The sequence below is a fragment of the Corvus kubaryi genome, unplaced genomic scaffold (assembly GCF_017639235.1).
Source record: "Corvus kubaryi isolate FWS band 111438036 unplaced genomic scaffold, C.kubaryi_AGA036_p1.0 37334, whole genome shotgun sequence".
NCBI classification, from domain to species: Eukaryota; Metazoa; Chordata; class Aves; order Passeriformes; family Corvidae; genus Corvus; species Corvus kubaryi.
Window position 1 is genome coordinate 2308450 of NW_024581108.1, and position 23229 is coordinate 2331678.

General features: G+C 59.6%; 2 protein-coding genes across 5 annotated transcripts; both read left to right on the forward strand.

Moving 5' to 3' along the window:
* Positions 1-491: 491 nt before the first annotated feature.
* Positions 492-8099, forward strand: UAP1 (UDP-N-acetylglucosamine pyrophosphorylase 1). Of its 2 annotated transcripts, XM_042029844.1 has the most exons (10): positions 492-805; positions 882-1086; positions 1757-1932; positions 2209-2381; positions 3521-3714; positions 4103-4246; positions 4671-4859; positions 5289-5336; positions 7239-7305; positions 7535-8099. In XM_042029844.1, the coding sequence occupies exons 1-10, from the start codon at positions 499-501 to the stop codon at positions 7625-7627; spliced, it is 1596 nt and encodes a 531-aa protein (XP_041885778.1). In that variant the 5' UTR covers positions 492-498; the 3' UTR covers positions 7628-8099. The 2 variants fall into 2 exon arrangements, with proteins under 2 accessions (XP_041885778.1, XP_041885779.1); XM_042029845.1 differs by lacking the exon at positions 5289-5336.
* Positions 8100-10026: 1927 nt separating this feature from the next.
* Positions 10027-23014, forward strand: DDR2 (discoidin domain receptor tyrosine kinase 2). Of its 3 annotated transcripts, XM_042029846.1 has the most exons (17): positions 10063-10143; positions 13590-13690; positions 15529-15631; positions 15752-15983; positions 16067-16214; positions 16344-16449; positions 16823-17006; positions 17078-17321; positions 17440-17502; positions 17629-17759; positions 18267-18477; positions 18962-19185; positions 19301-19437; positions 19801-19992; positions 20197-20425; positions 20960-21109; positions 21551-23014. In XM_042029846.1, exons 2-17 carry the CDS (start codon positions 13600-13602, stop codon positions 21686-21688), a joined length of 2583 nt encoding a protein of 860 aa, XP_041885780.1. In that variant the 5' UTR covers positions 10063-10143; positions 13590-13599; the 3' UTR covers positions 21689-23014. The 3 variants fall into 3 exon arrangements, with proteins under 3 accessions (XP_041885782.1, XP_041885780.1, XP_041885781.1); XM_042029848.1 differs by lacking the exon at positions 13590-13690 and having other exon boundaries at positions 10027-10143; XM_042029847.1 differs by lacking the exons at positions 10063-10143; positions 13590-13690 and adding an exon at positions 14376-14603.
* Positions 23015-23229: the final 215 nt, after the last annotated feature.

Consider the following 23229-nt stretch of genomic DNA (forward strand, 5'->3'; position numbering starts at 1 on the left):
TGTCCTGTGCAGGGCCGGGAGTTGGACTCGGTGATCCTGAGGGTCCCTTCCAACTCAGCATATTCTGTCATTCTGGGATACCACGCGACCCCTGATGACGGCACGAGGGGTGTCTGTCTCATCGCTGCTGACGCCACAAGGCTCCCGGGCCCGGCTGGGCTGTTCGGTGCGGGACTCCTCCTCCGCAGGGACCTCGCCTGCGCTTTTTGGGGTGGATTTGGGCTTTTTCCCCCTCCCCTCTCACGGCCCCTAGCCCGCCGGGGCCGCGCGCTGACGTGGCGAGCGTTGCCATGGCAGCCACCGGCGCGCGCGCCCCCGCCGGCGCCCAACGGCCGCTCCGATTGGCGGCGGCTCCGCGAGGGGGGCGGGCGGTTTCGTCCCCTCCCCCGGCGCCCATTGGGCGGGCGGCGCGCACCACGTGGCGCGGGGCGCGGCCATTGGCTGGCGGAGGGCTATAAAGCGGCGGCGGGGGGCGGTGGCCCGGCAGCGGCGGGCGGGATGGAGGCGGCCGTGGCTTTGGGGGAAGCGGCGGTGGCCGAGCTCCGGGAGCGGCTGGCGGCGGGCGGGCAGGACCATGTGCTGCGCTTCTGGCCCGAGCTGGACGGCGCGGCCCGCCGGGCGCTGGCGGCCGAGCTGTGCCACATGGACGTGGCCGAGATCAACCGCTTCTTCCGCCGCGCCCGCGGAGACGGCGGCGGGGCGGCGGCGGCGGCGGGGCTGGATGCGCGCATGGAGCCGGTGCCGCGGGACGTGCTGGGCAGCGCGTCCCGCGACCGCGGGCTGGTGCCGCGCTGGGAGAGCCGCGGTAGGTGCGGGGGGCGGCGGGGCTCGGCGCGGCGCGGAGCCGGCGCGGCGGGCCCCACGCGTGTCTGCTCTCCCAGGGCTGGCGGAGATCGCGGGGAGCCGCGTGGCCGCGCTGCTGCTCGCCGGCGGGCAGGGCACCCGCCTCGGCGTCCCCTACCCCAAGGGCATGTGCGACGTGGGGCTGCCCTCCCGCAAGACCCTCTTCCACCTGCAGGCCCAGCGCCTGCGGCGGCTGCAGCAGCTGGCGGAGGAGCAGCACGGCACTCCCTGCCACATCCCCTGGTGAGCCCCGGCCTCGGGGGGACAGGGCTGGTGGGGTGGTGTCGGCAGGGTCCGGCTAGCACTGCTGGGTCAAGGGCCGGTAGATTGGCATAGCTCTCTGGGTGTCAGCAGCCCGCAATCCTCTGGGTTGGTGCAGTTCCCTTTGGCAGCCCAAGGTTACCCTGGCTTGGTGCAGTTCCCCTGAGTAGCCCCTGGACTGATGCAGAGCCCCTTGGCAGCCCAAGGACCGTGGGCTGGCATAGATCCTGTTGATGCCAGCGATTTTCTAGCCCCTTAGAGTGAGTGGCTCAAGGCTCAGGGTGGCACTGGCAGGTCCCACGTTGTCGGACTCAGTCCCTCGGCCCTTGGGATAGGCTTTCATGTCCCCATGTGTGACAGCAGCCATGCAAGATGGGAGATGAGGGGCTGAGATGCTTTGTTGACAAAACAAGAACTGGTCACTGCAGCTGGGTGTCCCCTGCAGGGTGTTGTATAGTTTTGGAGATACCTCTTGCAAGGAAGGGTGAAACCCTTCACTGGCTTGTCAAAGTGGTGGGACCACAGCAGGTCAGATCCTCCTAAGTGTGGAGGGGGGGAAAAGAGTGTCCTGGGTATTCCCCATATTTGGGATGAGGAGTGTGAGACCCAGCCTGTCTTTCCTGCTCATTGGATGTCTTCTACTCTGCAACAGGTACATCATGACAAGTGGCCGCACTATGGAGTCCACCAAGGAGTTCTTCCACAAACATCGGTATTTTGGCTTGAAGAAGGAGAATGTCATCTTCTTCCAGCAGGGCATGCTGCCTGCCCTGGGATTCGATGGGAAAATCCTGCTGGAGGAGAAGGGCAAGATTGCTATGGCACCAGGTTGGTGGCCAGCAGCTGACAGGAGAGGTGGCGAGGGGTGAGACATGGTGCTGAGGACCAGATTTGGAGCTGCAGCCTGCCCAAGGCAGTCTTCAGTGTGACCTGGCCCATGGCTGACTCAGGCTGGGAAGTGTCTGTCTTGGCAGGGAGGACCAGGGTGGGGTGCAGCTGGGCTGATGATCCTCCACGTCAGCCCATGGGGAAGGAAGATGAGCATGGGTGGCTGACGGGGCAGTGGGGCATTGCTGCAGCCCCCATGGTGTGTTCCCTCTGCAGATGGCAACGGGGGCCTGTACCGGGCCCTGGGCTCACACGGCATCATGGACGACATGGAGCGGCGGGGGGTGCAGAGTGTCCATGTCTACTGCGTGGACAACATCCTGGTGAAGGTGGCTGACCCCAGGTTCATCGGGTTCTGCTTGGAGAAGGGAGCGGACTGTGGGGCCAAGGTATGGTTTTAGGAGTAGGCAGGCACTGTTTCTACAGAGCTGGGTGGGATCTGTCCTGCTCCTTGCCTGGCTTCCCTGATTTTTCACCCTTCATTTACTGGCTTGCCACAACCAGGAGGGATAGCTAAGTAGCTGGAGCTCACTGGTGAAGTAACACATGCTGCCAAAGTCCTACCTGCCCCTTGGGTAGTCCTGCCGGCCCCTGGCATCCTGGAGGATGTAGGGCATCACTGAGCCCTGCCTGGCACTGCTCTTCTGCCTTTTACAGGAATGTGGCACCAACAGGCCCAGGGCTCAGAGGTCCCCTAGTCCCTGAAGCCAAGAGGCTGCTTGGGAGCCCTGTGTAGCTGCCTGACTTGCACCCGGATGCTGGGCAGCTCTTTTCCGGGTGGCTGTGGGTAGCACAGGCAGACAGGATCCTGCCAGCTGTCCTCAGCCTGACATCCTGGGCACCAGACCAGGACACGATGAGTGCAGCTGACGTTGAAGCCAGCCCCATGTCTTGTGGATAGGCCATTGCACACTCAAAGCTTTACTTAAAGACTGGCTTGACATCCAAAGGTTTTGTTTGCGTTGGGCTCGGCTCTGGCAAACAGGTGAAAGGACTTACTGGCCTTGAAGCTTTCAGAGAGTAAGCTGAGAAAGGGAAGGCAATTTCTCCTCCTGGCCTGTATGAAAGAAAAAGGAAATAAACCTTAGCATGCAGAAAGGAGAAAGCCCTGTGCCCCTACATGCCACCCCTCTGTGGTGACAGTGATGGGTAGGGATTTGCTGGGGTATACCATGCCCAGGTGGAGGTGTGTGGGGTGCAAGGAGGAGGAGGAGGAAGGTCAGGGGGATGGCTCTGCTGAGCCAGCAACCTTCTGGTTGTGCACAGCAAGCTGGCTAAAAATATCCATGCCTGTTGGCTTGGTGCCAGAGCCTGCCTGTGCCCTCTGGATGTGTCTGACACCCTGTCATCCAGCCCTGCCATCTCAGCCTCCTCTAGTCCCCACTGCCAGAAGCACCTGGGAGGGGGGGCTCCAGCATCACTATCCCAGCAGAGGAGAAAGCCTTGTCAGGGCCTGCTTTTTACAAGGAAGTGTGTTTGAAGTGTGGGGCTTTGGGTGCCTTTCCCTGACAGTGCTTCCCTTGGGCAGGTGGTGGAGAAGACCAACCCCACGGAGCCGGTGGGCGTGGTGTGCCGGGTGGACGGTGTGTACCAGGTGGTGGAATACAGCGAGATCTCCCTGGCCACGGCCCAGAAACGGGGCCCGGATGGGCGGCTGCTCTTCAACGCGGGCAACATCGCCAATCACTACTTCACCACTGCCTTCCTGAAAGATGTGGTCAAGTAAGGGCCTGCTGGGGTGCCGGAGCAGGAATTCTGGTGCTGAAGGGCTGGTGCTGAGAGCAGCTGGCTGTGCTTTGCTTTCTGCTGGTTGAGCTCCAGGCGTGCTGGGATGAGGCCCCCCCCCCACGTCTGCCCCCTGCACAGCTGGTCTGACCCCCACCTCTGTGCACAGTCCCTTCCTTGAGATAAGGTTTCTCTGGGCCTTATCTGGATGCTGCTTCCAGTGTGCAGGCGCATGGGGCTGTCTCTCCTGGCTGCTGTGGGGATGAGCAGCCTGTGCCTTGTGGTGGCCAGGGTCAGAGCAGAGCAGCCATTCTGGTGCAGCAGTGTCTGAGCTGGGGACGTGGCTTGCTCAGGTGAGTGACATCTCTTTCTTGGCCCATTGCAGCACTTACGAACCACAACTGCAGCACCACGTGGCTGAGAAGAAGATCCCACATGTGGATATCACTACAGGGCAGCTAATCCAACCCGAGAAGCCCAACGGGATTAAGATGGAGAAGTTTGTCTTCGACATCTTCCAGTTTTCCAAGTATGTCCTTTACTCTCTGTGGGGACCAGGCTGCTGGCTCTCCCTGGGGCAGCTCTGGGAGCCCCTGGGGTGCCAGGGGTGTGCCCACTGGCAATGCCCCGGGATGAGGATAGGATGCCAGCTGCTGTGCTGTCCAGCAGCAGTGGACAGTTGTGCTTGGCGATGAGCAGGGACACGAGCAGCTGGAGGGATGGGTGCTGTGTGCCTCTTGCTTGGCTGAGCCCTGCTCCTTGGCCAGAAGAACATCTGCTGACCCTACAGGCTCAGCCCTCCCCTCCCTCCTGCATGGCTGTGAAAACAGCCCATGGCTGTGGGCTGGGGGAGGACCTTGGGCCCAGCTCAGCCACCCTGGCAGGGGAGAAGCCAAAGTGATGAAGCAGCCACAGTTTCCAAACCTGACCCTGCCACGCTGTGTTCCCCCCAGGAAGTTCGTGGTGTACGAGGTGCTGCGTGAGGATGAATTCTCTCCCCTGAAGAACGCGGACAGCCAGAATGGCAAGGACAACCCCACCACAGCCCGACATGCCTTGATGTCCCTTCACCACTGCTGGGTTCTCAATGCAGGGGGGCACTTCGTGGACGAAAACGGCACACGTATCCCTGCCATACCTCGGTGAGTTGCTTCTCCTGTCACTTCTGCAGCCTTTTTGGACTGGGCATCAAGCACAAGCCGCTCCCAGCACAGATAACAGTGCCACTGAAGCAACCAGCTGTGGATCCCCTTTCCTGGGTGATCTGGAGCAGAGCTGGATGTGGGCAGTGTGGTGGCAACAGGAATGGTGCTCAGTCAGCAGCAGACTTCCTTCAACACCTGTGAACTGAATCCCGCCAGCCTTCATTGCACAGACAAGGTTGCCTTTGGAGGGAGGAGGTGGCTCCATAAAGCCAGAGCACACCAGCAGATCCATGCAGCAGCCAGGCTGGCATCAAATCACCCCTCAACCACAGGACCTCCCACCACCCTCTTTAGAGATCAGCAAACCCCAGACTCATTTTGCTCTGCTTTTCCCCCCCTTGCTAACCCTTGTTTATTCCCGTGTAGCGTCACAAACGGAAGGTCAGCTGCCAGCCCAGCAGATGTCAATGACAAGTAACTATACGTGTCCCAAGTGCATGGTGGCGGGGCTGTGCTTAGGGACTAACGGGCTGCAGGCGCAGCAGCGTGCCAGGCTAACGGGGCCGGGGGGCTCGGGGCCGCATGCTGGCGGTGGGGCATGTCACCGCTGGGCACGGTGGACGCCGCTTCTCATGGTGGTGGGCGCAGGGAGATCTGCTCCCTGCTGGGCTCCTTTCTGCAGGGAGAGCTGGCGGGATAATGGGATGGGGCTCATGCTGTCGGTACAGGTGCAGGATGGCAGCAGCCTGCTGCTGACTGCACGCAGCCACCAAAGGTCACCCCGCAGGCAGGATGCTGTTGGCAAACACCCTGGCACGTCCTTTGATGACTCTCCCCTAGTCAGCGCAGCACGGACTGGTCCCGGCCGATCCCAGAGCTAGGGACGGCTGCCATCTCCCGATGGCCGCCAGGCGTCCAGGCAGACTGAAACGGGATTAAAAACATGAAGCAAACATCAGGCAGGCTTTGATGTAGCATGTGTGAATCTGAGCGCAGCAGCCAGCTGGGCTTTGTGTGACTCCAGCTCTTGAGTTTGGAAGATCCAGACCGTGACACCAGGGAAAGCCCCTGGCTCAGTGCGTGGAAGTTTACGGGAATACACAGGGAAGCTTTAACTCTTCCGTTAGCAGCAGCGTGTTCCGTGGGCACAGGCATGCTGGGACTTAGAGCTGGTGAGTGTGAATGACTCACAGACTAAGCAATCTGGTTACCTCACCCCCCTCCCCCCCCAAGCTGTATCTTCAGGTACTTTCTGGTGGAATACAGCTGTTTTATCTCTGTTTTTATTCCAGACTCCAGGTGTTTTCAGGCTTATGATAGGCCATCACACTAGTTACAGTGTAGGAGAAAGGATGCACCTTGTCCTACATTTACCCTTCATTACCAGTTAATGTCAATTTTTTTTTTAAACAACTATCTTGAATCTAACTCCAAGGCAAATACCAGTGTGGGTTGGGATGGGTGAGTTTTATTTACTCACACTTGGGACAGGAGGGGGCTGAGTGAGTGTGTGACAGCAGGAACGAGCTTCGAGCTGGGTGAAGGGAGTGTTGTGACAGATGGCATCCTGCCATGCCTGCCTGACTGCTGTGGCCAGTGGCTGGGAAGGGGCACCCTGGGGTGCTGCTTCTGTGGCTCCTTGTTGGCTCCACCCCCAGACTTGCATGCCAGCTGGATCCTGGGATCATCGAAGCAGATCCTATGAATGCTGGTGGCAGCAGGAGCAGGGTCAGGGACCCCTCACAGGCCCCTGCCCAGCAGTGCTGCTGCAGTGGGCAGCTCTGGTGTGGTTCTGACATTTTGCTCACCAGCTGCAGCTCACAGGCAGAACAGAGGAGCCAAGACAGTTGATCTAACAGGCAAAGGCAGGAGGAGCTGCAGGGAGTGTTTCTGAGTGAGCAGAAGGGTTTACTGTGTGTCCTCAGGTTGTGCTATAAGCAAGAGAGGGCTTAAAAAAACCCTCTTGTGTCCAGCCAAATGGGAAGGTGCTCTGTAGGTGCACCTCACCTCACCCCAGGGTGCAGGAGGAGGAGGATGAAGGGGTGACTAGTTTCCATGCAGCATCAAAAATAGCGAGGCTGGGGGCACAGGCACTGCTGTAGTTACACACATGGAAAGGCATCATGAAAGCCCCATCTAAAGCTCTTTTCCCTTTCAGTCGTTGCTGGTATCTAAGCTTTAGCTCGCACCTCTGTGGAGAGCACGCAAGGCTTGACTAACCCAGGGCAGCTCTGTGCTGGTGGGGTCTGCGTGGGCCGGCAGCTGCCGGGGTCCAGACAGCCCCCGACCTGCGCCTGGCCTCGGCAGATCTTGGGCCCCATCTGTGTCCCCAGTGGGACATCTCTAACTCTCCTGACTGTGTCTTTTTCTCTGCAGCTTGAAGGATGCAAACGACCTGCCAATCCAGTGTGAAATTTCTCCCCTTGTCTCCTATGGAGGAGAAGTGAGTACTGGCTCTGCAGAGCTTGGGGGGCCCTTGCAGATGGACTGGGCTGGCAGGGCACACATGTGAGGGGATAAGCCACAGAAGTGTGACTAATTCACTGGGGAGCTTTTTGGGGTGGTGCCCCCCAAGTTGCCAGCACAGGAGGGGAGCAGAGCCACCCCTGAGCAGCTCAGCAGAGCAGATGATGTGCGGTGTGCTCCTAATGAGGCACTTCTCATTCCTGTAGGGTCTGGAAACATACGTGAAGGACCGGGAGTTCCGCACGCCTCTGATCATCGATGAGGACGGGATCCACGAGCTGGTGAAGAACGGGATGTAGTGGCAGCATGGTGCCCAGGCAGGGCTCCCATCCTGCCAGGAACTCAGACACATGAAGGTTGATAGCTGGGACTAGTAGGGACTGGTCCTGCTCGCTCCAGCCCTGTGCAGAGGAGGATTTAACCCACTCGGTTCTTGGCACGTTGTATGCTTCTATTTATATTTTAATTTAAAAACCAAACACTATGGGTTCCCCTGCCATAAAGCACAGCTGTGGTGCTGCTCTTTGCACTCCAGGCTGTGGGCATTTATTTTTAAACATGTATATAGTAATAGTCATTGTACATGCAGAGAGAGGATTTTTATGGTACGGGGCTGGGTTTAATCTTGAATTTTTATTTTTCTTAAATCTACGGGACAATTTTTTTTTTAATAGGGTCCTTGCCATTGCCCTTGTTCTCCCTTTTGGTCATCCTTTGTATATTGCACAACTGGAAGCACCCAATTAAACTCTGAATCCCTCCTGTTTGTCATCTGGTGGTGTTTGAGTGACAATGACTCATGGAGCAGAGAGCCGACTGCATCATGCCAAGTGCAAGGGTTGCTGCCTGGGGTGGCTGCAGACAGGGCCTCAGCCCCGCAGTGCTCATTTGGGGTGTTCCTGGAAGAAGCTGAGAGTTGCACTTTCCTCTTACATTTCTGCAAACAGTGGCAAGCCTTGAGCAGGTAGGAACAGGCAGGTGTGTTGCACTGCTGGCATGCTCAGGGTGAAACCAGCCTGGCACTGAGCCTTCAACCAGTGCCGTGTGCCCTCTGCTTTTCCTGGAAGGTCTCTTTGGCTCCTGCAAGAGCCCACTGCCACGGAGTGTGGTGTCCTGATTCCCTCGGGCAGAGCAGCCCTGCCGCCTCCCCTCCTGTTGGGGAAGAAGGATAGAGCTTGGCCAGCTCCTCTCCTGAACCTGATGTGGTCACAGCCTCCCACTGCCCCGTGGCTGCCTGGGGACTTGCAGGACTGGGAATGGGACCCAAACCACTCCCTCTGGGGGAAGTCACCACATCTCCCCCCCAGGTGGCTGCTGGGCATCCTAGGCTCAGCCAAGTACTCGGTTCCCTGGGCACTGTGCCTGGGCCACCAGGGCTGTGCGGGGGGTCCTGACTGGCGCTGTGCCTGCCACTGGCTCACCGCAGGCTGGCTGGGCTGTGTGTGGCCGAGGCTTTTTGCTTTTTGGCTTTGCAGACCACCACCTTTGCATTAGGTCCTAGGACAGAGCGACGGGGTGCTGGCTGCTGCCGAGTTATTTGAGCACCAATTCCAGGTAGCAGGAGGGGAGTGGAGCAGAGCTGGCTGGTGTTTGTGCTGGTGTACACGTAGGGCAGCCTGTGCTTCTCCCTGCCGGCTGATCTGGGGCAGTACATGGGGCACTGCTCTGACCTGCTCCCTGCCAGCCCGGAGGAAGCTGTGCCCTGTCTCTGTCACCCTGGGCAGTCCTGGCTCAGTGGGTGCTGCAGCCCCTCTCTGGTGGCAGTGATGAGGGTCGCCAGTGTCTGCTGTGGGCGGTGGGTGGCTTCTCCTGCCTGTGATCCAGTTGGTTTGTCTGGAAACTCCAGGCTAAGAGTATGGCAAAGAGGTTGGTTCAGGAGCACAGCTACAGCCCTGGGGCTTTGGGGTGTCTAGTGGGACAGGAAAGCCTTTTAGGGAGTTGCTGGCCTGCTGCCAGAGGTGCTATTTCCCTCCCATAATGTGAGAGTGGAATAAAATACAGCCAAAACAGTCTGGAGAAAAAAAAAAAATCTTTAATTGTGGTTTTCGCTGTTGCACGAAAATTATCATGAGCCCATTATTATTATTTTCTCCCTGCCGGGTTGCGTAGCCGGTGGCCACCGTGCCAAGCTAGTGCCTGGAAATGATGTCAAGCCCCCAGCTCCGCGTGGAGCTCGGGGAGCTGGAGCACTGATCCCGTGCCCTGTGCCAGGCAGGTCGGCTTCTGGCCGCTGTCCTGGCCACGCGTGCCCGTGCAGGAGTCCCAAACCCGGCGCCGGGGGCCCGGAGAGGGGTAGCCCATGTGGGACCCTCTGGGCTAGCTTTGGGGTCTTGTGGAGCGTCCCCATTGCCCGCATTTTGGGGGTGATGCACCCGGCCCCACAGTGCAGGCGGAGGGTCCTGGACACACGTGCCATGCCACAGCCACGGGGCAAGCATTGGAAAGTGAAACGTTGCCTATTGCTTTAAGTTCCCTTGCTGGCCACGGGGACTTTTTTATTTTTTCTCTTGCGCTATGAATGGGTTTTGCTGTAAATTATAGCTTTGAGCACATTCCCTCGGGCCGAGGAAAATAACCTCCGCCAAAAAGCCAGCCCGGATCGCTGACTGGCTCCCCCTCTCCGCTCCCTAATTGAAACCAAATGTGCAAGATGTAGGATTGTGGGATTTCTGGCCGGCTCCCAGGAATCCGCAGAATGCGAGCGAGCTCCCAGAGGCATCTTGCATCAGCCCGGGGAAGTTTGCTCCTCGCCTGGCTCTCCCGGCCCGGGCGAGGGGCGAGGAGCCCACCCGCCCTTGGCCACCGCCCCGCTCTGGTGAGTCGCTCTCGGCTGCGTGGGGAGGTGTTGGACCCTCCTAGGCTTGGGGCTTTGGGGGTATGGGTCAAGCGTGCTCCGCGGCGGAGCCCCGGCAGAGGGGCTGCGGTGCGGGTCTGCCTGGGGAGGGTCTGGGCAGCAGCGGGGCAGTGTCCTCCCTCGGGGAGGTTACAACTGACCCCTTTTCGCCATCTGACCCCCCCAGTGCCAGCGTTTCCTGGTGTTCCTTCTCAGCTCCCGCCTATGTGTCTGTTGGCACAGTTGGCGGCAGTGCTGGTCAGCCAGAGAGGCCCTGCTGTCCCCAGGGTCCCCCAGCCAGGCACCAGGTCACGCTGCCGAGGGGAACACAAGGGCACTGCTCTGATGTTTGTGAGCATCGTGCCCCAGTCCTGGTGCTGGGCACCCGCTGGTGGCTTCCCAGCCTTGGGTGCGTTGGAGCGATGCTGTGGAGCCCTGCTCCGCAGCGGGGCGATGCCGTGGCACGGAGCGTGGAGCAGGGCTGGGAGCTCTCGGCTGTTGGGGAGCATTGCTGGATGCAGCACCCACGGGATGTGGGTGCTGTGCTCCTGACAGGTCTCTCCAGGGCAGCTGGAGTCATGAGGACGTGCTGGCTGCTCCTCGCACCCCGGACGGCTGCGATGCCCCAGGCTGAGCCAGCGAGCCCGTGGCTGGGGAGGTGCTTGCTGCTGCAGAAAATGGGGCTGCATCCAGCCCAGAGAAGGTCTAAAATGGCATTTTTGGAAGGGAGGAGTACTACGGGTCCCGGCATGCTGCACTGTGCTCCCACCAAGGCTGTGCCGGCGGCACGGCATGCTGGGGGCTGTAGTGCCAGCTGGGGCAGGGATCCTGAACCCCCTTATCCCAGCTCCCTTGGGCCAGGGTCACAGGGAGCCTGTCGTCACTTGAGGACATTCCCTGAGTGCGGCCTTGATCTGTCCCACCCACCTGCCATCCCAGCAGGATGGGAGCCCCAGCCCCGTGTGAGGACAGGGGCTCTGCAACAGGAGCCCTAGAAATCCCGGGAGCCTCGTGTCCAGGACCTGGTGTGCACAGAGGGTGCAGGCTGCTGCCACCCAGCCCTCTCCCCACGGATGATGCTCTTCCAGTGCCAGCAAAGGTGACAGTGCCCAGCTGGGGACCTCACCCTGCTGGGGACCTCACCTGGCACAGGCTGAGGGCAAGAGGGACCATGGGTCCAGGTGGGGTTTGTCTCTTAAAAAATGGGGATTCAGTTTTGTCCCCAGTTATATCCCTTGGTTATTTCAGTAGAATAAGGAAGGAGGGAAATAAAAAGGGAAAACAAAAAAAAAGCAGCAGCCAAGGGAAACTCAAACCCTGGGCGATGCCAGGGAGGAGCTCAAAAAACTCTCTGCACTAAAACTTTCCAGTGATTGAAAATTCAGCAAACATTTTAAGGCAAAGCCTTACAAAACCATCCCTTTTGCAGGGCTGGTGGAACAAAACGGATTTCCAGCTGGGCTGCCACTACTGCCCGTGTGTTTGACCGCGTGTCCCTTAGCCCCCAGCCTTGTGGCCCGAGTCACTGTCCCCACACACACTGTCCCCCAGCCCCACTCTCCTGAGGCACTATAAACACTTCCCAATGGCTAAGTGGGGATGATTTCCCTGTATTAGACTAAATGTGAATGCATTCCCTGCAGGAGATTACAGCATGTGGTATCCTGATGCTTAAAGAGTTTACTCAGCCTGAAAGAATAGTGGGGAAAAAACATCCCTGGATATTTTTTGGAATGCAGAAGGAAATTAAGATTTTAATGTTGGGGGGAACTGGCTATCATCAAACGCAGGAGCCTCCTGCGTGTGCCTCTCGGCAATGCAGCTGAAATTCCCAGTTGCAGCTGAGTTAGTTGCAACTAGCTACAGTCTCCCAGCTGGGAATAGGGGTAAAAAAGCAACCACATATGTGCTTTTCAAAAAAAAAAAAGGAAAAAAAAATAGAAAAAAGGGGGGAAATCATCCCAAGTGCAAGTGTTTACTTGTGCCTCCTGCAGAGCTCATGGCGTTTGGCAGAGTTCCCCAGCGATCCAGCAGGGTGCTGTGGGGTGCACAGAGCCTCTAGCAGAGTGCAGGTGGCAGTTCCTGGGGTTTTACTCTCCTCTTGGGTGTTGGTGTGGCCCCAGCAAGGCCCGGTCTCGCTCCTGCCACGCTGAACCCCAGCTTTGTCAGTGACCAGGGCCGTATCCAGCGCATCCCAGCTGGCTTTGTGGGATGTGGGCATGTGATATGTGGCAGCTGGTTTGGGTGGGCTTGGCAGTGTGGCGATGCAGGGACACAACCAGGCATTCACCTGCAGGGTCAGTGGTGCTGGGCTGGTTCAAGATGTGCCAGCCAGGACAGACATCCCTGGTACAGTGGGCTTGACTGGGATTTACCCCAGCAGCCAGCCCCCATTTGGCCAGGAGCTGTGTTCTCTTCAACCCCCAGGTTAGTAGGTTGTTCTCTCAAAGGTTAGTGTGAGTTTAAACTAGATTAAAACAGCCTTTTCTAACAGAAAGAGAACTAATTGCATCTGGTGCTGGTGTGAAGTGTCCTCTTGGCAAATAAGAGGAGCTCAGGGAGCCTGGGGCAGGGCTGGTTATGTTTAGGGGTGTCCCTGGTGCATCCCCCAGCACCGTGCTGAGCCCCATGGTGGCTACCCAGAGGTGTGTGGGCACAGTGGGAGCTGCTCTGGGGGTTCCTGGCAGCTGAGGGCTGGCTGGAGCCAAGGCAGTGGCTGTGGTGACAGCCCTGACACAAGGGCAGGCACGTCCTGGGGAGATCTCCTTGTGCCGTGGGCTGACCCCTCTGAGGAGAGGCCTCGGCAGCACCAGCCCTTTTTCTCCCCATGCTGCGGGTCGAGTCCCATTGCCAGGACCCCCAGGTCCCCTCCAGCCCCATCCCAGGCTCCCCTCGAGGCAGCAGGTGTGAGCTGGCTCCCACACCCTCTGTCCCTGGGATCCGCTCTGCCATGGGGAGCTGCCGCAGTAAATACGCTGCAGATCTCGGGTGGTTACCTGCGCTCCTCTCTGCGGAGCCAGCAGGCAGGGAAAGCGCTCTAGCACCCTGCTATTACTGTCTTATTGTTGTGCAACTCCTTGCGTTCAAAGGCGGCCGAGGGTGGGCGGCCCAGCCAGAGCCTCTGTGCCCCGCGGTGCCCGCAGCCGGTGCTGGCCCCGGGCACAGCCCAGGGAGCTTTCCGCGGGTCCTGTGGCCATTCCACGTGGATGTGGCACACCATGGCTCCCAGGGGTGGTGGCCAGGGTCCCTGTGACCGCCACCACAGATCTGAGGCTTGGGGCTCTGTTCCTCCTGCGAGGCTGAGGTGGGGACATGAGGTCTCGTGCAGGAGAAGTGCTCCGATGCTCAGCTGGCTGCCCCAGGCGGGGCTGGTGTTTGCCCTCTCCTGAGCTGCCCCAGCGTGATGAGCCCTGGCTCTGTCTCCACAGGACTGCCGACATGTCGGCCATCCCCAGGCCGGCCCTGCTGCCACTGCTGCCCCTGCTGCTGCTGCACATCCCACAGGCTGCGAGAGCCCAGGTCAACCCCGGTAAGTGAGACAGGGACCAGGTGCATGCAGGTGCCATAATTTCATTTCCCTGGTCTCTGCTCCTGCCAGATGGCCAAGTTTGGGCTCGCATCATCTCCATCATCTCTGGGACTCTCCTGGCTCTGGCAGCAGCCTGCACCTGCCTGGTCGTTCTGCTGTCCTGCACCTCATGTGGGCACCTGCAGCGACCTGCAGAGCTCCCTCTGTGTGCCACGGGTGCTGTCCTGCCAATGGCGACTGGCAAGGCGTCGGACATGGCAAAGCACTACCCCAGAGCCCTGGGCTCTGAGTGGGGCCTTTCCCCTGGGGGCTCACTGTGGCTGGAGGCTGCCAGGTGCCAGGGTATTGTTTTCTCTGCTGGGCTGTGCCTTCTCTGGTGGATTTTGCAGCAAACCAAGGCTGGTTTTAGTGAAGTGGCTTGACTGGGTGCCTGGCTTCTGCTCAGAAACCACAACAGTGCACCAGCCAGCAGCAGAAGTGTGTTTAGATGGCTGTTCCTGCAGGGCTCAGCCCCATCCTGTGCTGCAGGGATGGACAGAGCCCAGGTTTTCCCAGGGTTTCCCCAGGGTTTCCCCAGGGAGTCCCTGTAACAAGTCCCTTCAAAGGCTTCTTCCGTCCGTGGGAGGAGTTAGCTGGGTCTTCCCTGGAGGTTGCATGGTGCTTGCTTAGGGAGGCAATCCTGCTTCTCCTGCAGACATCTATGGCTGGCAGAATTGGATTTGCCTGGCCAAGATTGTTATCACCAAGACAAAAAACATGGGCTGGCTCCATGCTTGGCAAGAATTAAATGGGAATTCAGCGGGAGCTGTGCTCTGCAGAGCATCATGAGTGGGAGAGCAGGAAACAAGAAGAGATGCTCCCACTGTGCCAATGCTCATGATGAAGATTTGCTCATCCCTCTGCCTGATGTAGGGTATGGTCCCTGTGTGAGGTGTCCTGGGGGTGGTGGCACAATGGGATGTGGGTTCCTTGCCGGTGTAGTGCCAGGTGAGCCAGGAACCGTGGGGGTAGGAGGTGGCCCAGGCACAGTGTTGTGCCTGGTCCTTGCCACCTCGGTGCGGGTGTTTGCTCGGGGTGGTGTGTGGAGGGAGCGCGGTGGGCTGGAGCCGGCAGCCAGACGGTAAACATGGCCAAACAAGCCGCCCTTTCAGCAGTGCTCTTGGCAGCCAGGCGTGAAAAAATAACTCCTGTGAAGCAGTGAGGATGCGGTGCTGAGGGAGTCAGCTGTCACTCGGGGGTGCAGCCCGCCTGCCACCCCGGGTACTTTTCCACTCACAGCCAGGCTGGGAGCAGGGCTGGTGATGGGAGCTGAGGGATCAGCAGGGAGGATGAGTGCCTGTCTTTGTCACTTGTTCCCCCAGGCAGGGACAGGGAGCAGCAGGGCAGCACGGCACAGTTGCTGTTGGTGAGGTTTTTGGGCAAGTGGCCTCCGGACTGAGCCCTCTGGAGCTCAGCTCATGGGGACAGCAGTGCCAGCTCACAGGCTCTCCAGCACAGCCGAGATCCTTGCCAGCAAGTCTGACAAGATCCCTGGGGACAGGGCCCGGTGTGCCTGTCAGCCCTTGGAGCGCCACCTCCCCTTCTTCCCACTTAGCTTCAAGCTGGGCTGGGATCAACTCCTGGCCAGAGCCTCCATTTGACTGGGAAGGTGCCTGCTTTGGCAGGACTGTCCCATCCTTGCTTCATCCTCTCTCTGTAAGCCAGAGGGATGGAGAGTGCTGCCCTGGGGCTGCAGTGCCTGAGGTTGGGTGGATGTGCCCAAGCCCAGGCCATTTCAGCTGGGCTCGGAGCCAAGGAGGGATTCCCTCCTGCTCAGCGCCCTGCCGGTCTCATTGCAGCCGTGTGTCGGTACCCCTTGGGAATGTCGGGCGGGCACATCCCTGACGAGGACATCTCAGCCTCCAGCCAGTGGTCTGATTCCACGGCCGCCAAGTATGGACGGTGAGTGTGGGCACCCTCCTGCAATAGCCACAGCAGGGGCTGGGCTGGCATGGAGGGAGAAGGGGCACACCGGACTGGCCTCGGCCACCTGCAAACATCTCCTCCACTCTGGGCTTGCAGGCTGGACTCAGAGGATGGTGATGGAGCCTGGTGCCCCAAGACCGCAGTGGAGCCAAATGACCTGAAGGAGTTCCTGCAGATTGACCTGCGCGCCCTGCACTTCATCACGCTGGTGGGCACCCAGGGGCGCCACGCCGAGGGCCATGGCAATGAGTTTGCCCCCATGTATAAAATCAACTACAGCCGGGATGGCACCCGCTGGATCTCCTGGAGGAACCGGCACGGGAAGCAGGTAAGGAGGCAGGTGAGGGCTGCATTGGATGGTAGGTGAGGAGTCTCCTCCTGCCCATCCCCACTGTGCTCCTCTCTCTCCAGGTGCTGGATGGAAACACCAACCCCTACGACATCGTCCTCAAGGACCTGGAGCCGCCCCTTATCGCTCGCTTTGTGCGCTTCATCCCTGTCACTGACCACTCCATGAGCGTCTGCCTGCGCGTGGAGCTGTACGGCTGTGTCTGGCTGGGTGGGTGGTCCTGTCCTGTCCCTGTCCCCGTGTCCCCAGTGCCCACCTGGCCATCCCAGTGGGGGCTGTCTGTCCTGCAGCACCAGGGATTGGTGGGGTGTCCATGCACTCACCCTTCCCTCCCTGCAGATGGGCTGGTGTCCTACAATGCACCAGTCGGGCAGCAGCTCATCCTTCCTGGGGGCACCGTCATCTACCTGAACGACTCAGTGTACGATGGGGCCTTCGGGTACAGGTGAGGACTGCATGCCACAGGGGCGGCAGGTGTGGGGGCTGTTTCTTCCCTGCACTGTCAGGCTGATGTGCTGATCCTCAGTAGAGCAAATGTTTGTGGTGTCCTTGAGGTGGGGGACATGGCCAGCCTGGGGAGGCTGCACATCATGAGGGGTACAGCTTGATGAGGAAAGCAGCCCCAGCCCTTCTCTTGGATTTGCTCTAGCTGCACCACATGTTCAGCGCCCCACAGCCTTTTCCAGAGAGAACATCAAGAACAAAATTCCCCCCAAGGTATCCCAGAGCCTGTGAGGAGCTGCCAGGGGGTGCTAGGTGGTGGCAGGTTTGTGGGGTTGGTGAGAGTCATGGTCCTTCTGTCCCCTTGCACGTGCCAGCATGACAGAGGGCCTGGGCCAGCTGACGGACGGGGTGTCGGGGCTGGACGACTTCACGCAGACCCACGAGTACCACGTCTGGCCGGGCTACGACTACGTGGGCTGGCGCAATGAGAGCACGGCTGGCGGCTACGTGGAGATCACCTTCGAGTTCGACCGCATCAGGAACTTCACGGCCATGAAGGTCCACACCCCCCCCGCCCTGTCACCCGTCCCCGTGCCCCTCGGTGGCCGTGCTGACAGGCTGCCCCACAGGTCCACTGCAACAACATGTTCGCCAAAGGGGTGAAGATCTTCAAGGAGGTGCAGTGCTACTTCCGCGCCGACGCCAGCGAGTGGGAGCCCAGTGCCGTCTCCTCGGTGCTGGTGCTGGATGATGTGAACCCCAGCGCCCGTTTTGTCACCGTGCCCCTGCTCCACCGCATGGCCAGTGCCATCAAGTGCCAGTATTACTTCGCTGACACCTGGATGATGTTCAGTGAGATCACCTTCCAGTCAGGTAGCTGTCGCCATGAGCCCTGTGGGGACCAGGCCCTCCTGGGTGGGGGGCTCAAGGGGATAGTGGGGCTGTGGGGCACCCACAGCCCCCACCCTGATGTTCTCTTCTCCCTGGCCAGACGCAGCCATGTACAACAACTCGGTGCCCCCCGCCGAGGCACCCGTGGTCCCCACCACTTATGGTAAGGCATGGGAAGCATGTCACCCTGTGCTGGGTGGAGGTCTGTGCCCCATCCCATGGAGGAAAGGGGCAGGGGCCTCCCCACACCCCACTGTGACCAGCTCTTGCTGTCCCCTTCTCCGGCCAGACCCCACACTCAAGGTAGACGACAGCAACACGCGTATCCTGATCGGGTGCCTGGTGGCCATCATCTTCATCCTGGTGGCCATCATTGTCATCATACTGTGGCGGCAGTTCTGGCAGAAGATGCTGGAGAAGGTGGGCAAGCGTGGCATGGCTGGTGAGGTGCCCTAGGGCGGGGGCTCATTCTGGGTAGGTCCTTCTGGGAGCTCAGCATGGAGAAAACAGACTCCATGCAAGGGCTGATGCTCCCTTCTCCTCCTCAGAAAGGTTGTGCTTTGCACCCATCTCCCAGGCAAGGGGACTTAGCGGAGCAGGGTGGTGGCTTTGGGGCTTGCCTGTTTGTCCATGCCTCTGTCCTGAAGCTGATTTAGGGACGAGGAGCCTGGGTGTGGAGGGTTCTCACCACAGCCACCACCTAACCAAGGTCACTCACAGAAGTGATGAAGCCAAACCCTTCTCCATAGAGGCAGACAAGAGAAGGGGGGAACATGAGGACAAACCCAGGCAGGTGTTGCAGCCCCACAGAAAAGGCACTAGAGAGGAGGTTTGGGCACATCCCTGGTACCGTGGAACACAAGAGACCCCATCCTACCCATGCTGTGGGGAACCCCACCTCTCTCCTCCCTTGCCCCACTGTCACAGGCATCAAGGAGGATGCTGGATGATGAAATGACCGTCAGCCTCTCCCTGCCCAGCGAATCCAGCATGTTCAACCACAACCGCTCCTCCTCCTCCAGCGAGCAGGAGTCCAGCTCCACCTACGACCGCATCTTCCCCCTGGGACCCGACTACCAGGAGCCCTCCCGCCTGATCCGCAAGCTACCTGAGTTCACCTCGGGGGAGGAGGACACAGGTGAGAGCCAGGACACCCTGCATGCTCAGAGCCATCTACCGTGCCCGAGCCTGCAGCAGCCCTCTCTCCCCAGCCCCAGCTTTTGGCCACTCTCAAATACTTTGTCACAGAGGGGAGAGGTCGCACAAGCCCCTGTGCACCCCACACAAAGGTCACACAAAGCCTGTGACTGAGAGCCATCACTAACATCCACTGCCAGACTAAGCTGTGTCCCTCTATCACCCTTGGGATGCTCTGGCACCTCTTTCTCAATGATCTGGAGGTCAGGCATTGATCTCTGCGCATCTGGTGCTCAGGGCTTGATGGGTGTGTTTGCCATTGATGGGGAAGGAGTGGAGCAGCCTGTGATGCCTGCAGGAATGCAGCCCTGTGGGGCAGTGCAGGGGCTCTGGGGAGGACAGGGACGGAGTGTGAGCAGCCACCAGGGAGCAGAGGTGCAAGGCAGGACACCCACGGCAGGGCTGGCCCCGCTGTGTTGTCCCAGGCTGCAGTGGCCCCGTGAAGCCGTTCCAGGCCAGCGTCCCCGAGGGCGTCCCGCACTACGCCGAGGCCGACATTGTGAACCTGCAGGGTGTGACAGGCGGCAACACCTACTCAGTGCCAGCCCTCACCATGGACCTGCTCTCTGGCAAGGATGTGGCCGTCGAGGAGTTCCCCAGGAAGCTGCTGACCTTCAAGGAGAAGCTGGGGGAAGGCCAGTTTGGGGAGGTGAGCAGGAATTCGGCCTGCCCCGAGCAGGGCTCAGGCAAAGCTCCTCCCAGTTCGCAGAGGCTGTGGAAGACTGTCAGTGAGCAGAGGTAATGGCTGCCCCTTGCTCCCCCAGGTTCACCTCTGTGAAGTGGAGGGGATGGAGAAGTTCACAGGGAAGGACTTTGCCCTGGAGGGCTTGGATGGCAGCTCCGACCACCCTGTGCTGGTGGCTGTGAAGATGCTGCGGGCGGACGCCAACAAGAATGCCAGGTAGGGGCTGAGGGGTGCACACACCCCAGCACTGCCCCCCATGCAGAGCCTCACCAGCAGAGCTGGGATGCTTGGAAAGCATCCCCTGTCTCCATCAGCTGTATGCTCAGTGCAGCTGCAAGGACCACACCTCTGAGCTCTCTGGGGATTTTGGGCTGTCACATGTCAGGATCCTTGGTCCTAACCAGCTCCCCAGTGCCTGTCTACCTGCTGAGCCTACCCTGCAGCCCACGTTCCCCAGTTCCAGGGGAGGGGTCCCCCAGGAGGCTTGGGCGGGTGGGTGGCACTCTTGGCCAGTCTGTGCACACCGTCATGCCCCTCTGGGTCTGTCTATCCGATCCGTGTGGTTTCTGTTCCGGAAAGGAATGATTTTCTGAAGGAAATCAAGATCATGTCGCGGCTGAAGGACCCCAACATCATCCGGCTGTTGGCAGTGTGCATTACGGATGACCCCCTGTGCATGATCACCGAGTACATGGAGAATGGGGACCTCAACCAGTTCCTGTCCCGCCAGCAGGCAGGCGGCCCCCCTGCTGGCCACGCACCCACTGTCAGGTAGGGCTGCCCAGGATAACAGGGGCAGGCAGCACTGCTTGCTCCCAGGACACCTCACCTGGGTGCAGCTTCCTTCCTGGGCTTGCTCCTGGGACTCCCGTGCACCCTCCTTCCTTCCTGCCTTCCTGCCTTCCTGCCTCCCTCCCTCCCTTCCCTCCCTTTCCTTCCTTCCCAGCACTCATCCCTCCCTTGTGCCCCTGACAGTGACCTGCGGTTCATGGCCACCCAGATTGCCTCGGGCATGAAGTACCTCTCGTCCCTCAACTTTGTGCACCGGGACCTGGCCACGCGCAACTGCCTGGTGGGGAAGCACTACACCATCAAGATAGCCGACTTTGGGATGAGCAGGAACCTCTACAGCGGGGACTACTACCGCATCCAGGGCCGGGCGGTGCTCCCCATCCGCTGGATGTCCTGGGAGAGCATCCTGCTGGTACATGGGGGCTGGGGTTCTCTGACAGGCACTGACACGGCTCTGGGGATGCTCAGTGCCTTGTTTCCTGGGGCTGGGGGGTGCAGAAGGGATGGGGAGGTCTCTGCTCTCTGCAGCCCAGATTTGGGGTGAAGCATGGGGAGAGCGGGAGTGGTAGCAGCTTTTTAAGGCAGGCTGGGGGGGACTATGGTGATTTTTGATGTCCCAGTGCAGGACATCCTTTAAGTGGGATGCTTGGCATTTTATCCTGGCCACGGTCAGACCTGGAAGAGGGAGCAGTGTCAGTTTTTACCTTTGCAGGGAGCTGGGTCCTTGGCAAGCCCCAGCTCTCAGAGCAGTCACTGCCAGCCAGACCTGGAGCTCACCAGGCCCTGGCCCCAGGCAGAAAGCAGGTCTGTGGGGACAAGCACCCCTCTGGGCGCAGATCTGGATGCTGAAGCATCCAGGAAAAGGTTTTGATCCCTGAGCATCTACAACTTCTGGAGCAGGATGGGGTAAAGCCCATGCCTGACCTGCTCTGCTCCCTCTGGCCAGGGCAAGTTCACAACAGCCAGTGATGTGTGGGCATTCGGTGTGACGCTGTGGGAGACCTTCACACTCTGCCGGGAGCAGCCCTACTCCCAGATGTCCGATGAGCAGGTCATCGAAAACACCGGCGAGTTCTTCCGGGACCAGGGCCGGCAGGTGGGGATGGGATGGGATGGGATTGGATGGGATGGGATGAGATGGGACGGGCAGCGGTGCACCTGGGACATCAGGGACCTGGGGAAAGACTTTAAGGTGGCCGGATAGGGAGCTTGGCTGTGAGGCAGTTATGGGACAGGAACTCCTCTGGGAAAGAATCCTGGTGAAGGGCCCATCATGGCAAACCCTGCACTTTACACAGCCCAAGGCACTGCTTGCTCACTGACCCCACTTGAGTGTTTAGGGTCTGGGGGACAGAAGCAAGTGTCCCCAGCCACCTTGCTGTGCCATCTGGGGGTCACCTTGCCCCTGGGCACACAGCAGTGCAGTGCCTCACCCTGGGGCATGGAGAGATGGGGCACCCTGCGAAATGGGGCTCACCGGGAGCTGGTTTCTGTGGCAGTAACTCTCCCTTTGCCATTTTTGCCTTTTGTTTTGCAGACCTACCTTCCCCAGCCTGCGCTGTGCCCTGACTCAGTCTATAAGCTAATGCTCAGCTGCTGGAGACGGGACACTAAAGACCGTCCCTCCTTCCAGGACATCCATCGCCTTCTCCAGGAGTCAGCCAGTGAAGAATGACCCTTGGCTCCTGTCCATCCTGGTCCCCATCCTTCCCTGTCCCCAGAGGAGCCCCGTATGCAAACTGAAGCCACTTCACTCGGTCTTAGCCATAAACCCCAAGCAGCTGCTCTTGTTCTCATTGTACAGTGAAGCCTCAGAGGAGACCCCCAAGGACAGCAAAGAGCCACAGATGGGGCAGCTCAGACCTCCCGCTTCCTTGCAGACCTGAGCCCGGGAGCAGCACGGGCTGGGATGAGGGTTATTTATTGACGCAGCGCGTTCTTGGTGACAAGGACCGGGACAGAGCGGCTTCTCTTCCCTGGCTGGAGGGCAGGAACTGCAGGTGGCCTTTCTCCGTGAGGAAGCTCAGCCCACGTGCAAGGCAGGCACCTGGGGAAGGGATGTGTGCAGGTGTGTGCCCGCTGGAGCAGGGACAGAGCGGCAGCCACCACCTGCTCAAGGAGGAGCTGGGAGCTGCCACTGCGTCTCACTGGGCTGTGCAATTACAGGGTGAAAACATAGACTCCACGGACATTTGGGGCTTTGGACGTGCCACGTGGAGAGGCAGGAACTGCCCTCCCTGCTGGTCATCCCCAGCTGCACAGGGAGAAGACTGAGGGCATTCCCAGCACCTCACCCAGCTGCTGGAGTGGGCAGCCAGGGAGGAGCGGGCATCCGGTGCCGAGGGACATTCCCTCACTGACCACGGCCACTCCAGTGCAGCTCAACTGCCCATGAAATGCATTTTGGATGCCCCGTGGGTGATGCAGAGCAGCTGGCAGCAGGATGCTAGCACCTTTCACTTCCATGGGGAAATCTCCAGGTCCTCCTCCCCCAGGGTTAACCCACGTCTTCATCTGCCAAGAGAGGAATGCATGTAGCAGAGTTTCATTGGCAGCTGCCTGATGCCCATGCCTGCAACAGCCCACGGGCATGGAGCAGGGCACTCCAGCTCTCCCTGGCTCTCAGTCTGGGATCACAGTCTAGCTGAAGCACCTGAGCTGGACTCTGCCACCCTGAGCACCCCACAGCATTCTGGCACCAGTCTGTCTTCCCAGATCTGGCAGCATTATGAGCAAACTGGGCAGGTGTCAAAGCCATGTGCCATCAGGACCCCTGGCAGGTTACCAACCATGCCCCAAAATCCGACCCCCTGCAGACGGACAGGAGGAACTTTGGACTTGGAGGGTACACAGACCCCTCCACACTTCTGTACGCATTAGTTCAGCACCATCAGTCGCGCGTGGCACAGTTCCCAGTACCCCCTTGCTAAGGCATGTATATATTCAGTAGATGCACCTATATGTAGGGGCAAACCCGCTGAAGAGACACTTGGTACGAGAATCTGGTTCCATGGTTTCCTTGTGGCACTTCTGAAGGCAGCTCAGCTCGCTGCGGGGCCCTGGAGCTGCACCGTATGCTTGGGATGTGGTGTGGGAACACAGGTAACAGCCTAAGAGTTAGAGCAAGGATGATCCAGAGACCAGCTGGCTGACCCACACTAGCTGTCCATCCCAGGGGGTGGGAGGGAGGCTCTGTTGCAGGCTCAGCATCCACAT